General features: G+C 44.6%; 1 protein-coding gene across 1 annotated transcript; it reads left to right on the top strand.

Moving 5' to 3' along the window:
- Positions 1–10,594: 10,594 nt before the first annotated feature.
- On the top strand, positions 10,595–16,568 carry GPR149 (G protein-coupled receptor 149; the record flags this gene model as incomplete). Its single annotated transcript, XM_010167729.1, has 3 exons — positions 10,595–12,063; positions 13,073–13,265; positions 16,123–16,568. Coding segments are annotated over exons 1-3 (1,608 nt in total), but the record flags the coding sequence as incomplete, so codon positions are not given.
- Between the last annotated feature and the right edge of the window lie 282 nt (positions 16,569–16,850).

The following is a 16,850-nucleotide window of genomic DNA, read 5'->3' as shown; positions in this document are numbered from 1 at the left end:
CTCCCTTTGGTATGAACTGGTACATGAGTCCAAGTTCATTTCTGACCTGACTTTGTAAATTTGACTGGAGCTATCATAGGTGACTATTTAAGTCTCTATTTCAGTGTTGTTGGTTAAAACATTATGCAAACTATTGCTTGCAAGAAAGAGAAGAAAGGGAATTATTTGTTATATATTGAGATAGTTTTCTTAAATCATGCTACATAAATAACATCACAATATATAAACCCAGAAAGAGTAAAGAGGAAGAAATACAAGTTATATCCATAGTGATGGAAATAGCTTTAGGTGGAATTTGTGATGAGCTCGCAATGAAGAGAAATCATCTCTGAATCCAAAGTCACGCACAACTTGCCCTGGCTCCAGTGGGGCAAAGAACGAGCTCTGAGCCCGTCTCCGCTTGTCACTTACAGCCTCGGTCAGCCTGGGGAAAGGTTTCCATGAGCTCAGGTCTGCTGCTGACTCACTCTGCTGGAACTGTTACGTGTCACTGCAAGCGGCACAGATCATCTGGGACTCACAGTGACAACCCTCTTGTTTTGAAAGTTGCATCTGGTTTGCATAATATATTTAGTTTCTTTGCTGGTGATCAGTTTAAATTATTCAGTATTACTGCTTTTAAAATTAAAGGTTAGTTTCTTTGTCAGAAGTGTATGGAAGTACTCTCTGGCTGCTTCTACCCAAACAACAACCTCAGCCAGAATATTTATTTTTAAAAGGTTGAGCATACATCTTGGGTCACTTAAATTTCAGCTTCATGGGCTACAACACACCAGGGCAGGGAGTTTTGTCTCACACTTGTAGGTACTTGCAAATCAGAAAACCAGCAACAGCCTAGTGCATTTTTTCATCCCTCAGACAACACGTGGGAATTAGGCTTTGCTGTGGTGAGCGGTGACGTGGCCCGTGCCCAGGCATTTCCTCCAGGCAGGGAAGCCCAGGAGAGTTGTGGCAGGCAGGCAGGCAGCCCTGGAGCTCGCCCATCCCACCCTGCTCAGGCAGGTGAGCAACAGCAGGCTGCCCAGGGCCCTGTATGGAGATCCACAGCCTTTCTGGGCAACCTCTGCCACTGATTGACCACTCTCCCAGTAAAAAAGCTTTCTCTTCTTGAAGCAAGAATGGGAAGACAGAGATATATTGACTAACCCTGTTAGTTTGCCTCCAGAATTGGAAAAAATAATCCATTCAAACTGTTCTAACTGTTCCACTTTGTGCCTTCTCAGGTCATTACTTCTCATAGGTGCACTTCGCTCTCACCAAGTCTCAAGAGAGTTTACACCAAGCAGCTTTTCATGGAGGACGTAGCATGATAGATTGATTAAAGAGAGTGAAATCATTCCTATGAGGGTTGTTGTTGAAATACAACTCAAGTCCTTTTAGGTTTTGTTAATGCCAGGGGAGGGTGAGGTTGGCCATGAGGAAAAGGTTCTTGAGGCAGAGGGTGGTGGAGCACTGGAACAGGCTCCCCAGGGAGGTGCTCATGGCACCAAGCCTGACAAGATTCCAACAGCATTTGGCCAAGGCCCTCAGGGACATGGTGTGAATGTTGGGATTGTCCTGTGCAGGGACAGGAGTTGGACTCCAGCATCCTGTGGGTCCCTTCCAGCTCACAGTATTCTGTGATTCTATGATTCTATGATAATGCAAGTGAAAATATAACTCCATTATATGAGTGTACATGTGCTTCTCAGGGATGGGGCAATTAGTGCATTAGCAGCACCTTGCCTCGGAGAAGACTTGACTCCCAGGGATTGCTTGGATTTTAAGAACATTCTTTCCATGCCATAATGCACAGTGTAAGGAGGTACACTGCCTCTGCGAGGGTCCTTGTACCTGGTTTACATCTCTTCTTGTGCTGTGACTGCTTGCTTTTCTTACAGCCACCTTCCCTCCCGAGGGGACAGCGACAGGAAGCATTGCTTCAGCAGCTCCTGCTCCATAGCACCAAGCTGCCTTATTTTATGGAGCTCACAGTGCATTTGCTGGAGACCCGTGGTGAGACACCTTGCCAGCCCTTCTGACAGCAGGGGTGAAGTTGGCTCCTTAGCAGCACCAATCAGTAGTGATTTTTGATACTGTTCAGCTCCCTCGGTGGGGTTGAAGGTTACCCATCAAAGCCATGTCATCGAGAGTCCTTAAAGTTGGTTGTGGTTCCGGGGTTTTGCTTTATAGACCTGCAGAAAGCTGGCTGTCTAAAGGACATGAGCCTGTCATAATCTGTGAAATTGGTTCAAGGTTCATGGAGATTTGATTTTTTCTCCCCTCTTTTCTAAACTGCAATATTCATATTGGGGGTGAAAAAAGAAGAACGTTTTTCTTACTCTGTTCCAAGACTGAACATAGAAAATATCAGACATCTCACAAGAGAGGCGGATTTTGGGGTGACTCTGGCGTTATTTTTTAGCTCTCTTATACACATATAACTTGGTCTGACTTAAAATAACCGATAGAGTTACTGGGTGAATCCAGAGAAACTCTTTGGAAATGTTGAGGTTCAGTACTCTTCATGCATGGGTTCTGAATGACCTTCCTCTTTTCATTCTGTCTTTATTCAGAGGGCATCTCTGAAGCTGGTGGGAAAATGCCCCCCTATCTCAAAACTGGGCATCTCGTCCTTTTCCATACATTTCTTTTTCTCTGATTTCTCCTCAGTGCCAAAATACATTCTTCATGGATTTTACAAAACAGCAACTGTGAGATCTTTGGGGTCACAATACAGAAGCTTTCTGCCCCGGCGTTGGGGACTTGTCCTCTTGTTGGAAACAGCCTCAGAACCTGGTGAGCAGTTGACAAAATAAGAGTTTGTTATGAAAAGTGAGTAATGATGAATTTACAGGAGACCAGTGTGTTTGTTTCACTTCTTGTCGGTGTAACACAGGCTGTTGCACTACGAATTCAGCCTTTACTTGGGTGAAAAATAACCTTATTGAGAACCACTGGGTCCCTGTTACGCAAACACTGACAAATTCTATTGAACTGACCGGGGAGGGAAATGTGTTTTGGGAGGAAAACATGTTTTCTCTTAAAGGATGCATTTTGTTAAGCTCAGCTAGTAAAGGATTGTTATCATTGCCCATCTCCACTTAGTTTGTGCAAAAACATGAGATGGTACCAAACAGGAGATTATACTGTGTGGTTTAAAAGGGAAGGTCTTCTATGTGACCTGAATTTTGAGCTGATAGTTACAGATAAAGGCACTCAGACAATTCCCAGCATCTCCAGAGCAAATTGTTGATGCTGTTGCTGCTCTGGGGGTAGGATCAGCCTAACGTTGGGATATTAGAATTGGTGGTAGTTTTGGTAGTCTTAGGGGAATATTCCGGAGGCGTGAAAGCAGCACAAGATAGCTTTGGGGTTTTAGCAAAGGTTTTGTGGAACTCCTGGGGGAAGAATGGAAGTGTCCATCGCCCAGAATATTAATGCTGTTCAGAAACACCAGAGCTGGAGATGAGTAACCAGCAGAGCAAGATAGAGCTGCCTCGGCGGAGTGCAAAGGAGTGTAGCTGCCTTGCTTCGTGCGCCTGAGGGAGCTGACAGAGACAGCCAGACGCCTCTTCACGTTGCATCGCCTCATGATCGGGTGACCTTTGGCCCTGCACAATGGTTTTTGTAAATACCTCACAGACAAAAAAATCCACTTACTGAAAAGTGAAGTTTGTTTAGAAGAATCTGAAACTAAAAACCATCATAATCCGAAGTGGATATTTTCTTTCTCAGACATGTGCCACCTAGTGAGAGCTAGTTGGAAGGGACAGTTGATTTCTTTTGTAGTCTGCAGTATTCCTGCTTTGTCGTGTGTCAGATTTCACAAAAATGCTGTCTTTTTGGTGAGCTCATACTTCAGTTAAACCTTCCCATTAAAACAATAACAATTCTTTCATAAGAGGAAAGATTTCATTTGGTATTCCAGTGTCCTCCTTCCTCACCCTTTCCAGCACAAACTCAGTCATCCTTTACATCAGCAAAGCTAATAGACCTTTTTACTGTCACTCACAATTAATTAGCAGCCCTTTCTTTATTCCATACTCTAAAAACACCACAAGAACACATGCACATTTGGTTCCCCTTTGGGGAAGAAGATAGAAGATACTGCTGTGCTATGAAGTGTGATTTTTAGGGACTCCAGAACACAGCCACCGCAGAAAGCAGTGGCTAGAGCCAGCGCATGCATTCTCAGCCCATATGGTTTTTCCTATCTTTTCAAATTTGTTAAAGCTATGGAAAAGAAACTTTTCTCTTTTTTTGTTTAAATATCCTAGAGAATGTCTGCAATCCCCTGAATTTGCTCTGTCTCCTGTATCTTTTACAGTATCAGTTGTGGGTTTTTTAAGCTTTACCCGAGACTTTTTTTTCCCTATTTTTTCCAAACTTTTCCAAAGCTTCAAGTCAGAATAGAAGTCTTCCTAAGGAAATCCCAGAAAAACCTCTCCACACTAAGCAGCCTTCTCTGATGGGTGAGCTTAAGAAATTTCCCTGTAGCTTTTTCTGATTCAGTCTGGAGAAAGGCTGCCATCTTCCTGCAGAGCGGACACTCTCCTTGGGGCTCCTCTAGAAAAGAGCAGCAGCTTGTTTGGAGGAGGGGTACTAGTCTGCAGCACAAAAATCAGCTCTTCCCTTGAAGTGAAGCACCTTAAAGTCTCTGTAACGTATGTGCAGAGCAGAGGATTCTCTTGTTTTGTTTTGTTTTGTTTTAAAAAAGATGTTTTCTTTGTTTTTCCATGCAGTAAGCTGTCCCCTGTGCTTTGTCTACATTCTTTGGGTAACATTTGTGATCGCATTTATATTTGTGGATTCAGGGTAAAGCATCACTTAAAATACTGGTTTCCTTGCAAAAAATACTTGGTGAATAATAGTATCTTTTCAGGAAAGAGGTCAGTGCTAGAAAGGTAGTAGTTTTGTTGGTACAGGTAAAAGCAGTGATAACCAGCAAAGAAGTTCTTAGTCGTCTAGAGGCTGGATTTGGTTCCAGAGCTTTCAGTCTTCACTTGTTAAAACTCATTTTCATCCTCGCTCCTGGGGGCTGAATTTCCTGGTCTGCTCGTTCAGCCTTCCTTGAAGATGAGTGGGAGAGAAGATGATGAGGAAGTAAGGATGGAAAGAGAAACGAAGGGCTCAGACAAGCCACTGCAGAGCTCTGAGACTATCCAGCAGGCAGGGAAATGTGCAAACAGTATTACAAATGGCTCTTGTGGTCATTAATTTTATTACTATTGAAGCAAGTTCTACATATACCGCTGATTTCCCTGCTGCTTCCAGATGGGGTCATAGCTGGGTCACTCAAAGGCATATACCTCCTTTCTTTTTCCCCCCTCCCTTCAGAAAGGGATAATTATTTCTTCCCAGCTGTTTGGATGCTCCAGTTAACTCTCTCAGTGCAGTTTTCCACAGTAGTGTGATACACTGCTGCCCAGCTCCCACTAGATTGCACAATATTTGCCTTTTCTCCAACATGCTGCATACATTTGGCAGTGTCTAGAGCAGGAGTGATTGCTGAGCACAGTGTCACATCTGCTGGGTTTGCTCGGTGATGAGGTACGATCGCGCGTTACGGGTGTGCTCCTGCTACTAGAGCTGTGCAGCAAAATTAAAAGCATCCATATCGTGCTGTTCCATGAATTATATTCCTAGCCTGCTGTGCTCTCTATTAGAAAGCAAACAGTTGCTGTGAGGAGGTGTACTGAAGAATTGCCTCCCTGCTAGCTGTCTGTCTCCTCCTGACGATTTGGCGAGCCGGTGGCTGCTCAGTAAAAGTGACATTGTGAAGTGTCTTGTCTCAGGAGAGCACTGACGCCACACCCAGCAGAATGTCTTACTCTCCATGCCATCTAGAACTGAGCTTCTCTCCGGTTTGGGAGGTGCAGGTTTTGCTACCATCTCTCTGCCTTGCCATCACTAGCAAAATAACACCTTCCAGACTAGAACTGTCCTGTTCTCCTGGTAAACGCCACATACTTAATAGTTCCTCCCTTTCAGCATTTCCACCCCGGAATTATTATTTTATAATTGTTTGTTCCTCTTCTAGTTGGTCCCACTTGGGACATTTCCTGAATAACAGCACATAATAATTTCTGGTAGTGTGCAGGCAGTGCAACCTGGACGGATTCGTTCTCATCTCTCAGCCGTCTTGTGTATTGCCAACCTCACTGAAGTGCTGGCACTGTGTTCATTTTCGTTGGCACGTGTCCTGCAGGCTTCTGAGAGTCTTGGGCAAAGACACACACCATGGTTATACCTCACCCAGCGGGGCTTACTCACTTTTAGCTCCCTTTGTCCCTTACTAATGCTGTAATTCTCCAGAAACATTCAGCTCATTGCACTCTCAATTTCCTGTCTGTGTTTACAGCGCAGAAGCAGAACCCTAAAGATGTGGAGCTGTGACAGCAGCACTGCCGAACGCTGGCCCATCTGCTCGGGGAGGGCACTGCCTCGCGGAGGGACGGGCTGTGACCTGCTCCTCTGAGTAACCAAACCCGCTGGCTTCACAAGGAGCATCTGCACAGCAGGGTTCTGGGTTAGAGCTGGTGCAGTCCTGCCCATAATGAGCACATCAGGTAAATCATATTTTTAGGTTTAATGGAATTACTCCTGATTTACATTGCCCTAATTGCTCCGACTCGGTAAGCACCCTTTTCCTACAGCACAGCCATACAGTTGCAGAGGAAATGGATTAAGTATAAGAGTATCTGCCTTTTATTAGAAGCCACCATTGATTTAATTCGTCTGGGGCAAATAACTACATGAAATAATTACCTGCAGTTGAACCATCTTGTATCTGAGAGTGATGTCGGAATTCGACAGAGCAAAAATCATTTAGTTTGATGTCTTTTTAAAAACTGGTTTAAAAAAATTCTAGAAAAAAATAGACTATTTCCTTTCATATGCTATTGAGGAATAAATTACAAAGGCCTTTATGGAATTTTCTATACAGACATTATGCCAAAGATTATATCACTTTTTGAAATGAAATATTTGTACAGCTGCTATAATAACTTTGTCTCTCTTGAGTGACAAAAGGAAGCAAAACCATAAGTCAAAACTTAGCTTAGTGCAAGGTATGGAAATAAAACGTGAGTAATACACTAAATGGGATAACTTGTTAATAACCCATTTGTTGATTGTACTTTATGAATGGTGAATATTTGATTCTCTTTACAAGCATTTCTGAATTGTTAGATGAAATGTCTCTTGTGAATCCTTTCATAGGCTGTCAGTAGTGCTGACTCTTCCTTTAAGGAGACATCGTTGTGCAGTGCTGTTTGAAATGAGGCCAGAGAGGAGATTTCCATGCCTAATGTATTTTCTCTTTGTGATCATTCCTTAGCAAAGAGAATTCACACTGGGATAAAGAATATATACCTAGATTGTAAGGGACAGTGTTTGTATTAAGAACCTCCCATAATTCAGGAGGCTCAGTGCAGAGAAGAAAGGGAATGGGTCTCGCCTGCTCTGGCACAGTCCAAAGCAAGGACACAGCAGCAGACAAAGATGTCTTTTTCTTTCTCTTGGTCTCTGCAAGATCATTACCCATGGGATTGGCAGTGCTTGGTTACTCCGTTGTAGCACTGTTTCTTTGGAAGATCTGGGAGAAGGGGGGTTGTGCTGACACTGGCTGCCTCTCCGCTTGCCTGCCTGTCCTTGCCACCCCCAGCCCTGGTTGCGTCTCTTTGTGAATTTCAGGGAAATTTGGGGGTGAAATTACAACTGCAAAGATAGTGTTCCTGTAAGTTTGGAGAGATTACAGTATAAACTCATCCTTTAGGAGAGATCAGAGAATCTAGTTGACATTCATTTGCCCCAGCCACAAGAGAAGTTTCAGAGCTTAGACCTTACTGGATGTGCAGGCCAGCTACCTGGAGGCACAGCTCTGTGGAAAATCATGCTTCTCTTTCTAGAGTTGCTTGTTTCTTACTACAACTGAATTCTCTAGTTGGAAGATGAAACTGGCCTTTCTGTACATGTTTTACCAGAATTTATCAGTCATGTTAAAGACAGATAAATAAGAGGGGAAGCTGCTTGAAATCATCACTCCCAAGACCTTCAGTTTATAAGTGTGAAATGACCAGAGGAAAGAACATTTCAGCATATTGTAAGTTCTGTTAAAAGCTGCCACAGAGCATGGCAAGGTGCAGTTCATGTAATAAAATACATTCTGTGGGAAGGGAAACTGAAGTGAGTAATACATCATCTGCCTTCAGTGGATACGGTGATAAATAAAAGTGACTTTCTTCTCAAAAACACCGATGAGCATTTCATTCCATATACAGAGGGAAGGCACAGAACGAACCGCCCTCACCAAAGTGTCCACGATTCTGCAGAGAGGCCCAGAGGCTCTATGTGCATCACCAATAGAGCAAGGTCAGTAACATACTTAGAGAGGATCATGTTGAGGAAACTCAGAAAACTTGTGGTTGATACCTGCTGTAGGTATAATGATTCAGGATACAGAAGAAAAATTTTCCAAAGTAGGGAAAATAAATTTCCCAAGCATCATTAAAATTGTTTCTAAACACCCAGCAGTAATGTGGCAAGAGCAAATGAGGATGTCACAGGCAATGGAAACAGGGAATTTAAGAATGAAAGTAACTCATCACATATCAGGAAGCAGTAGGACGTGCTGGAGTGAATGAAGCTGGTTTCCCACAGTTCAGCATCCAGGTTAATTGAAATTTCAACTGAAGTTTTCTTTATGGTGAAAGTATTTATAAAGCCTCTGCTTTGTGATCACTATTTTCTAGTGAAGATGGACTCTGCTGCAGCCTGTCTCTTGTCTAGGGAGCCTGCTGTGATCCATCTCCTCTGATCTGCTGCTCATTTTCATAAAACTTGTGGGAACTTAATAGCTTTGACACCACCAGATTGAGATGAAAATGATCATTTTGTCAGAAGGAACTGAGGGATGGGAGTGGAAGGGGAGACATGCGCAGGCATATATCCACCCTCTGGCAGCGTGCTCATGTGTTTCCTGAGGAAGCCAGGCTAAAAAATAACGGTCCAAACAAGGGTGAATGATGCTTCTTTCTCTTCTTATCTCTTGACTGTATTTCTGACCAGGCTCACACTGTTAATCTTGAGATTTAGAACACCGTCCTTAATTTAAAGTTGACTTGGCGGGGGCAGAGGTGACTGTGATTTGTAAATAGAAGGAAATGAGCCCTGGCCTTTAGCTGGCACAGCAGAGATTAACAATCAATAGTCCAGCAGGACAGATAAATCACAAAAGCCAAGTCGAATCCTGTACAGTTAAAGGCCAGATGGATGGTCCAGATCCAGGACTGTGCCTCGTGTGGAAGGCAGGATGGATGCTCCTCTCTTCTGCAAATTTCTGACATGAGGGTTGACAGTTGGTCCTGATAAATAATGCAGAATCCTCAAAACAGAGGCAGCTGCCATGTGAACGGGACGAGGGAGAGGCACAGGCTCAGGCTGTGAGGGAGGAGTGTGGCTTTCCAGCGGGTTCTGCAGTGAGGACGGTTCTGTGGCTGAATGGGGCACAGGGGGTTGGCTGGATGACCTAGGCTGCTCTGGGGTGTAAGCCTTCCCTGTGCCCTGGCAGGGCAGCTTGCAAATGGGGAACGAAGGAGGGGTTATTCAGAGAAGATGTCGTTCCCTGAGCTCTGATCCTTGTCACACGGAGCGGTGTGGCCGTGAGTTCCCTTCCACTGCCTGTCCCGTCTGGGGCTCCAGCACCCGAAATCGCTGCCTCCAACCCTGCCCTGGCAGGAGGGAGGACACCGCAGCAATCCAGCTGTGACACAGCTAGTGCATTTCAACGTGGGTAGAACTGGGCAAGAATCAGGTTGTTAACAACACAGATTTCTAACTGAGTGGATTTGTAGTTACCCAGACTAGCAAGTAATTGCAGCAGCCTTGCAGTATTACCCTTCATCAGAAAACACTTGTCCTGCATCCCCATCGCATATTTGAACTCAAAGTGATGCCAAAAGGAAGAGAGAGCCAGAGTCCTCCAAGAAAATTGCACTGAACCTGTCTGTCCACTTCACAGCTGAGTATCGGGAATGTTGTCAGCTCGTAAGCTTCACCAGTACTGCGGTTTCTCAAGAGAAAACGTTCATGATGTGCCAGAGCACACTTGGCTGCGGTTCTCCCCGTGTATTCAGCTGGAGCAGACAGTCAGGCTGGAGGGAATCATGCGGGGAATGAAAGTTTTATACACCCCAGACTGCGCTGAGGTGCCGCTCGGGCAGGCAGCACCTGGCTGATGTGTGGCAGTTACCTGTCAGGACAGAAAGGTTCTCTCTGGGTGACCCTGCAGCCAGTGTCCCTGTGCAGTGTGTGCCCGTACACGGGCAGGCTCCCCACGGGAGCAGGGACACGGAACAGCCGAGCACACACACACCTTCTGCTTCAGCTTCAGAAGCGGCTCGTGCGGCTCTTCCCCGCGCCGAGCCGGGCGTACGGAGGTGCGAAAGAATCCAAGCAGCGCTCCAGCTCGTGCTGCACAGCCCCGGAGCAGCCCTGGGCTTTACGGGAATGACACTGACGCTGACATCAGATCTGAGTATTTGCATTGGATTTCAGTGTCGGCATCGGAGGTGTGGCTTAGCAGGGACACTGGTTCAGTCTTCTGATCCAGCTAAGAGGCAGCTCCGGCTGAGAAGATACTCACTCCCCTTGGCTCTGCTATCCTGCTCGCATCTGACTCCTCCCTCCTGCAGCTCCGAACAGCGCAGGGTGAATCCAACAGCCTCTCATTTCTACTATGTTTCTCCCTGAGCTACTAGAGCTTGAACATACCTGATATTCTGCCTTCGATTCAGCTGAACTCGTGAGTAAGGGTGAATGGCATGTTATTACCTGAGGAGCCCAAATTAACCATCTCCCAGGACTGAAAGGATTATGAAGAACTGCATTTTTTTCAGCACCTTTAGTACTTCATTGTTGCCTGATTTTTCATGAGCATGAATTGTTCTGGTTATCAAGGGTGCTTTCACCTGAATATTTCTTCCTCAGATACCACAAAAGAGAGTCTAGGAAAACAAAGAAACTTACGATATGGAGCTGACAGTTCTGGATTCAGATAGTGTAAACTTGCAGAGTCAGTGAGAAGGCAAAGAAAAAAAATTGCCAAGGACAATGTCGGTAACGCCTAGTAATTTGTCACTCAATGGGACAAGCTTCTTCACTGAAAATCACAGCGTTATGGATGAGCCTAGTGAGGAGAGAACTTTGAATGTCTTTCTATTCTGCTTGACTGTCATCATTGCATTCACAGCACTTCTGGGCAGCATTTATTCACTGGCTTCCCTGCTGAAAATGCAGAACAAAACCACCGTTTCCATGATTGTCACCTCTTTGTCAATAGATGATTTGATCAGCATTGTGCCAGTGATTATTTTCATGCTCACCCAGTGGTCAAGCGATGTCCTCCCCCAGCCTCTGTGCACCACCTCAGCACTTATATATTTATTCCAGGGCATTTCTAGCAACCTGAAAGGGTCTCTTATAGTTTCTTACAACTTCTACACCATCAGCAAAACTGAGACAATGAGCTGCAGCACTTCCAAGCGACGAGTGAGCATGGTATGGGCCATTCTCACCATCTGGATTGTCAGCTTGCTGATCTGCATTTTGCCTCTCTGTGGTTGGGGCAGGTACATCCCCACCTCCTGGGGCTGCTTCACTGACTGTGCCAGTTCCTACATCTTGTTTTTATTTATTGTCTACTCGCTGTGCTTTTGCCTCCTCACAGTGCTCTCTGTTCCACTAACTTACCAGCTGTTGTGCTCGGATGAGCAGCAGCTATTACACATTGATTACCAGGAAATCTCTCGAGGCCACACCACCCCTGGGACACCTGCGGGCTGCAGTGCTGCTACCCCGTCTCTGTCACCGCTGGACCCTGTGGATAAAACCCTGAAGCATTTCCAGAGCTCATGTCCAAGCTCGGAGGCAGTTTTGAGGACAGGTGTGGCTGAGAGCGGTGCCCTCGAGCCGCCTTGCACCAACAGCACACAGAGCAGGAGCTTCACCGTGGCCTTCGCCCAGAAACGCTTCTCGCTGATTCTTGCGCTGACAAAAGTCATTCTGTGGCTTCCAATGATGGTAAATGCTCAGATTGCTTTGCTTCCTCGTGCTTACTTACGTTGAAGTGGGATGCGAGTTGGTGTGCCATGGATTGCAACAGAACAGGAGCCATTCCAGTTGTTCCTTACAGTGTAGTTTGTGCTGGCAGAAGTCCTTTCAGGCAGGTCTGTGTCGCTGCGTGGAATTAACTGCCTTTCAGCAGGTCTGGCAGAGCCTGATTCATCACTATCATCGCATCATTTGTACCACCTGAATGCAGGGATGAATAAGGTCCAGCTTTGTATTGCCAGCTGGCTGACAAGCGTTTGTTCAGCATTATGGGCTCTTGCACTAAGCTGGCTCTTCTGCCCTTCCTCACAACTGTGAGTCACGTCCTTTGCCAGACTGGTTAAAAACCAGGAGTTTGTTAGAAAAATGAGATTTGTTTGCACCTCTGTAATCTCTGTAGCATTGCGGGGGGCAGGGGGAGGGAGGGCTGTCCATGTGCATGTACTGGTGTATTGGGGAACAGGTACCTTCACGGATAATGAGAAAGGAGTTTGCTGAGAACATGGAACATGGGGCTGGGGCAGTGTTATCCCCGTCCCCTGTGGATGTAGGGACTCAGCACCTCAGCTTCTCCCAACAGAAAGAGCGTTCCAGAGCACCTGCAGTGCAGCCCTGCGTGGTGCTGAGCTCTCTCTCCTGGTCCCCAGCAGGAGCTGGGGTTCCTCAGTACCACGCAGGAGGGTCTGAGCTAGCGGTCTTTTCTAAGTTGCTTGGGTTGTCAGTTGCTTGTTTTAATAGTGCCCAGGCATCTATATTGAGCTTAAACTGGAGTTTTTCTGAGAAGTGCAGAACGAGGAGGAGAGCCTCTGTCAGTGTGTTTTCTCCACTCTGTCAGAAACAAAATCGTTAGGCTCAGCAAACACTAATGACAACCTGTGTCTTTTACTTGTGTCATATCCATGGTGAGATGTTCTGTTTATTCCTGGAAGTATCTCGTGTGCCTGAAGCGATTTTAACTTCAAAATGCTCTGCCTTTCAGATACAAATGGTTGTCCAGCACATCACTGGTTTTCAGAGCCTTTCGTTTGAGACTCTTAGCTTCCTGTTGACTTTGCTGGCTGCCACAGTCACCCCAGTATTTGTCCTGTCAGAACACTGGATCCACCTGCCCTGTGGCTGCATCATTAATTGCAGGAGGAATTCGTATGCGGTGTCTTCAGAAGAACTCAAAAGTAGGTATGGGAGGGTGGTACGCAGCTGGGATGTGTCTTGTTGTGAACAGGGTAGGAAGTTAGTGTCAGTAACAGTGCTCTGTGCTCCTTGAAATCATTTACCTGCGTTACATGGACATGATGCAGAACGATGAATGAGACTCACAACACTGATGTGAGACAGCTGGATGGAAGTAGTGGGTGCTCAGGCACAAAGCTTGACTGATTTTCCCTGGGCACTGTCAGATCTCTTAGCAGAGTCCAATGGACTCTGAATCCCAGTTTCACTCTCCTCTCCTACCCTGGGGAAGATACATCTACCAAAGTCTGACTTCTACTAATCAAATACATGGAACATGCTAAACACTGATGTCATGGGGGGACACAACCATGGGCTGTAGCTACTGCCCAGAAATCACAGCGACACCAGTAAGCAAACAGCAAAGAACGTGATTTATGGGAGGGGCCTGAATCTCGGTGCCTTCCTGCTGCTTGTTGAAAGCTGAGGAACTCCTACACAGTTTTTGCCTAAAAATATTTCCCTGCATTTACCTTGGTGTAACAGAGGATGCCAGACCTTCACTGGTAACCTTCTTGGCATCTTCTAAAGCCCTGTTTTGATCTGGGCCTCCGTGTAAAAGCAGCTGGAGGAATCCCTGCACACGCTGGCTGCCGCAGCCTGTCTCCTGCCGTTACACAACTTTTGTTCTTTTCATAAAGAACTTGGTCATGTGGTGATACTCAGAGAAACAGAAGACAGAGCAATACAGCTGTCACTGCATGAACTTACCTCCAGTGAAAAACACATGTAGGGTTCTGTGAACACGAGTAACGTTCATATCTGGGGCTAAAAGACTGCATCATGCTTTCCTGTGAATTTCCTCATGAAATGCCTCGACCTCCAGTGTTTCTGTGTCTGCACAGAGGGGTTGCATTTAGAATTACAAATGAAAATGTTTTCAGTATTCTTCTGAGAGAAGTATTTCTTATTAAAATGTTTTATTGAAGCTTATTATAACTACTAATATAAGTTAATTGTCTTTATTAGTGATTAATTTACATTCATTGCATGCAAGTGTGTGCTTATATGGTCATAAATGTTTGCTTTCCAGGACAACCGAAAATGTACAAACTTAAAAAAATTCAGCTCTTCAACAGTTGGTAATTCTGGAAGTTTGAAGGGTAGAAATCTGCCTGAGCATATTAAATACATCTGTGTCTGTTAGATCTCTGCTCAAGTGTAGTAAATATGTGCTGGTAAGAAATAATCAGTAAGGAAACCTACAAGGAGGGAAGATAGAGCAATAGTTGAATTTTGATTTACAGTCATAATTATTATAAAGAATAACAACAGAAAAATAATTAAAATTTCCTATTTATAATGCTGCAATTACATTCATAGAGGAAAATCATAGATTTATGCATTCATTTTCAGAAGTGAGAGTTGCAGTGATGGAGTTTGATACAGTTGTCCCTTGAGGCCTGGTCCAAGGGGAATTAAAAGTGCTGGCAAATTGTATTTAGAAAGTTTGGAATGGAATGGAATGGAATTAGAATAGAATAGAATAGAATAGAATAGAATAGAATAGAATAGAATAGAATAGAACGGAACAGAACAGCTACAAGGATCTCCTAGTCCAACTGCAAAAGTTAGGAGCTAAATGCTTCTGAGGATCTGGGTGGTGTTTCCCCTTCTCCGGAGTGAAAGTTCTCCAACATCAGTGGATGAATCCCTGACACTTGGTGCGTGTTTAGGGACAAATCAGCCCCAGAGTGCCAAAGCCATTCTCACTCATGGCTTTCCCTTGGTTTGAACACGTTCTCCATATGCAGAGTGGCTTGTGCTGTGACTGATGATGTTTTAACCGCTCTCCCGGAGGGGATGACTGCAGTTCATCAAGGAGACAGTTTATTTCAGAGAAAAAGGTACAACAGATAGAACAGTAGCAATTATAAAATTATTTCAAATAAATCTGTGTCTTTTAGATATTTGTACTGAAGACTTCTCAAGTTTTAATGCAGTGACTGCTGAGGTCAGAATTTCACCCACATTAAATTAAATATGATCTAGTAAGCACACAAATGCTTGAGTAGAAATGGATGTTGTATAAATGTATGCCCATACCTTTTGTTTTAGAATTTAGCATGAAAGGTTTAGTAGGAAGATTATTTCATTAGTTAAATAAAAGGCATTTCTTTAGTTACTGCATAATGTAAGATGACAAGGGGGAGGATGAAGAATCCCGGGTGATTTGTGTTCAAAAGGAGGAAGAATGAAAGGGTATAAATAATGATTGAGAATTTTTACTTAATTGCTCAATTACTGCGTAAGATCAGTTGGAGCATTGAATTTAGAATGGAGAATATACAATACTTTCATTATGTAAATACTTCAGATATCTGTTTTTATTGTAGAATTGTGTTTTTCTTGCTTGATTATTGATGTTGAGGGTCAGTTATATATTCTCAGAAATGTTTTATCATTTTGTACATCTTTTTACCTTTAGCTATATAGCTGAAACGGCCTCTGAAAAAAAGACTATTACAAAATCTAGATATTTACTTCTCGTGTGTATTCCATAAAATATCATATATCCTGGTTTTGGAAATGGCAGACAGCCTACCAGTTTCTGGGAATCCATTAACTTTGGAATGTGTAATTTCTGAATCATTAAGAAGGCAGTCTAATAACATACTATCTGAGAAGTCTTTCTTCTCAGCAGTTCATCCTTTCTTTGGATAGAAAATTGTCTGTTTCTAGCAGTAGTTAAATAATTTATTCCATGTTTTAGAATGTCATTTTCATTGTGTATGTAATCTCATTTTTCTCCTTGGTTTTGACCCTTTTTAATATGACTTTTCTTCCCTTTCTGCTTAGCCAAACGTAGGGGGTTCGAATTCAGCCTGTCATTCCAGCAAGGTTATGGAATCTACAGAATATCCCACGAAAACCACCACCAGCAGCAGCAGCATGGTGATGGTAAATCTCCATCCTACCACAACCTGGTGAGCTACGACTGCGGTGACTCGAAGGAAGCTGGGAGCGGCAGCGGCGAAGCCCCGCACTGCGGGTTCAGCACCACGGCCCCGGCGGACAGCTCCCGGGGGGGCCCTGCGGCCGGGCGGGGGCCGGGCCAGGAGAGCAGCACCCACCGCCTCCTGCCTGGCAAACTGGGAGCCCTGGGAAGAGAGGAGCTCGGAAATTTTGATACGGTGACTTGTTTTGAAGGACCAGAAAGGAGGTTGTCTCATGAGGAAGGCCAGAAACCTGAACTCACAGACTGGGAGTGGTGCAGGAGTAAGTCAGAGCGGACCCCTCGGCAGGTAAAATACAAATTTCCTCTTATTTTTTCTCATAGTAGCAATTACCTAACGAAAAAATAAGAATAATTTTTACTTATGTTGAAATTACTAGTAGTCCTATTGGTAGTGTAGTTACTTCTAGTAAAAATCACACTGAGCATTGTACATTTTAGGTGTCAAGAGGATGGGGCCAGGCTCTTCTCAGTGGTGGCCAGCAACAGGACATGGGCAACAGGCACAAGCTGGAACACAGGAGGTTCCACTAAACATGAGGAAAAACTTGTTTCCTGTGAGGGTGACAGA

Source organism: Antrostomus carolinensis, unplaced genomic scaffold (genome assembly GCF_000700745.2).
Source record: "Antrostomus carolinensis isolate BGI_N321 unplaced genomic scaffold, ASM70074v2 scaffold23975, whole genome shotgun sequence".
NCBI lineage: Eukaryota > Metazoa > Chordata > Aves > Caprimulgiformes > Caprimulgidae > Antrostomus > Antrostomus carolinensis.
The sequence above is the reverse complement of the archived record's forward strand: the minus strand, read 5'-3'. Positions and strand labels throughout refer to the sequence as shown.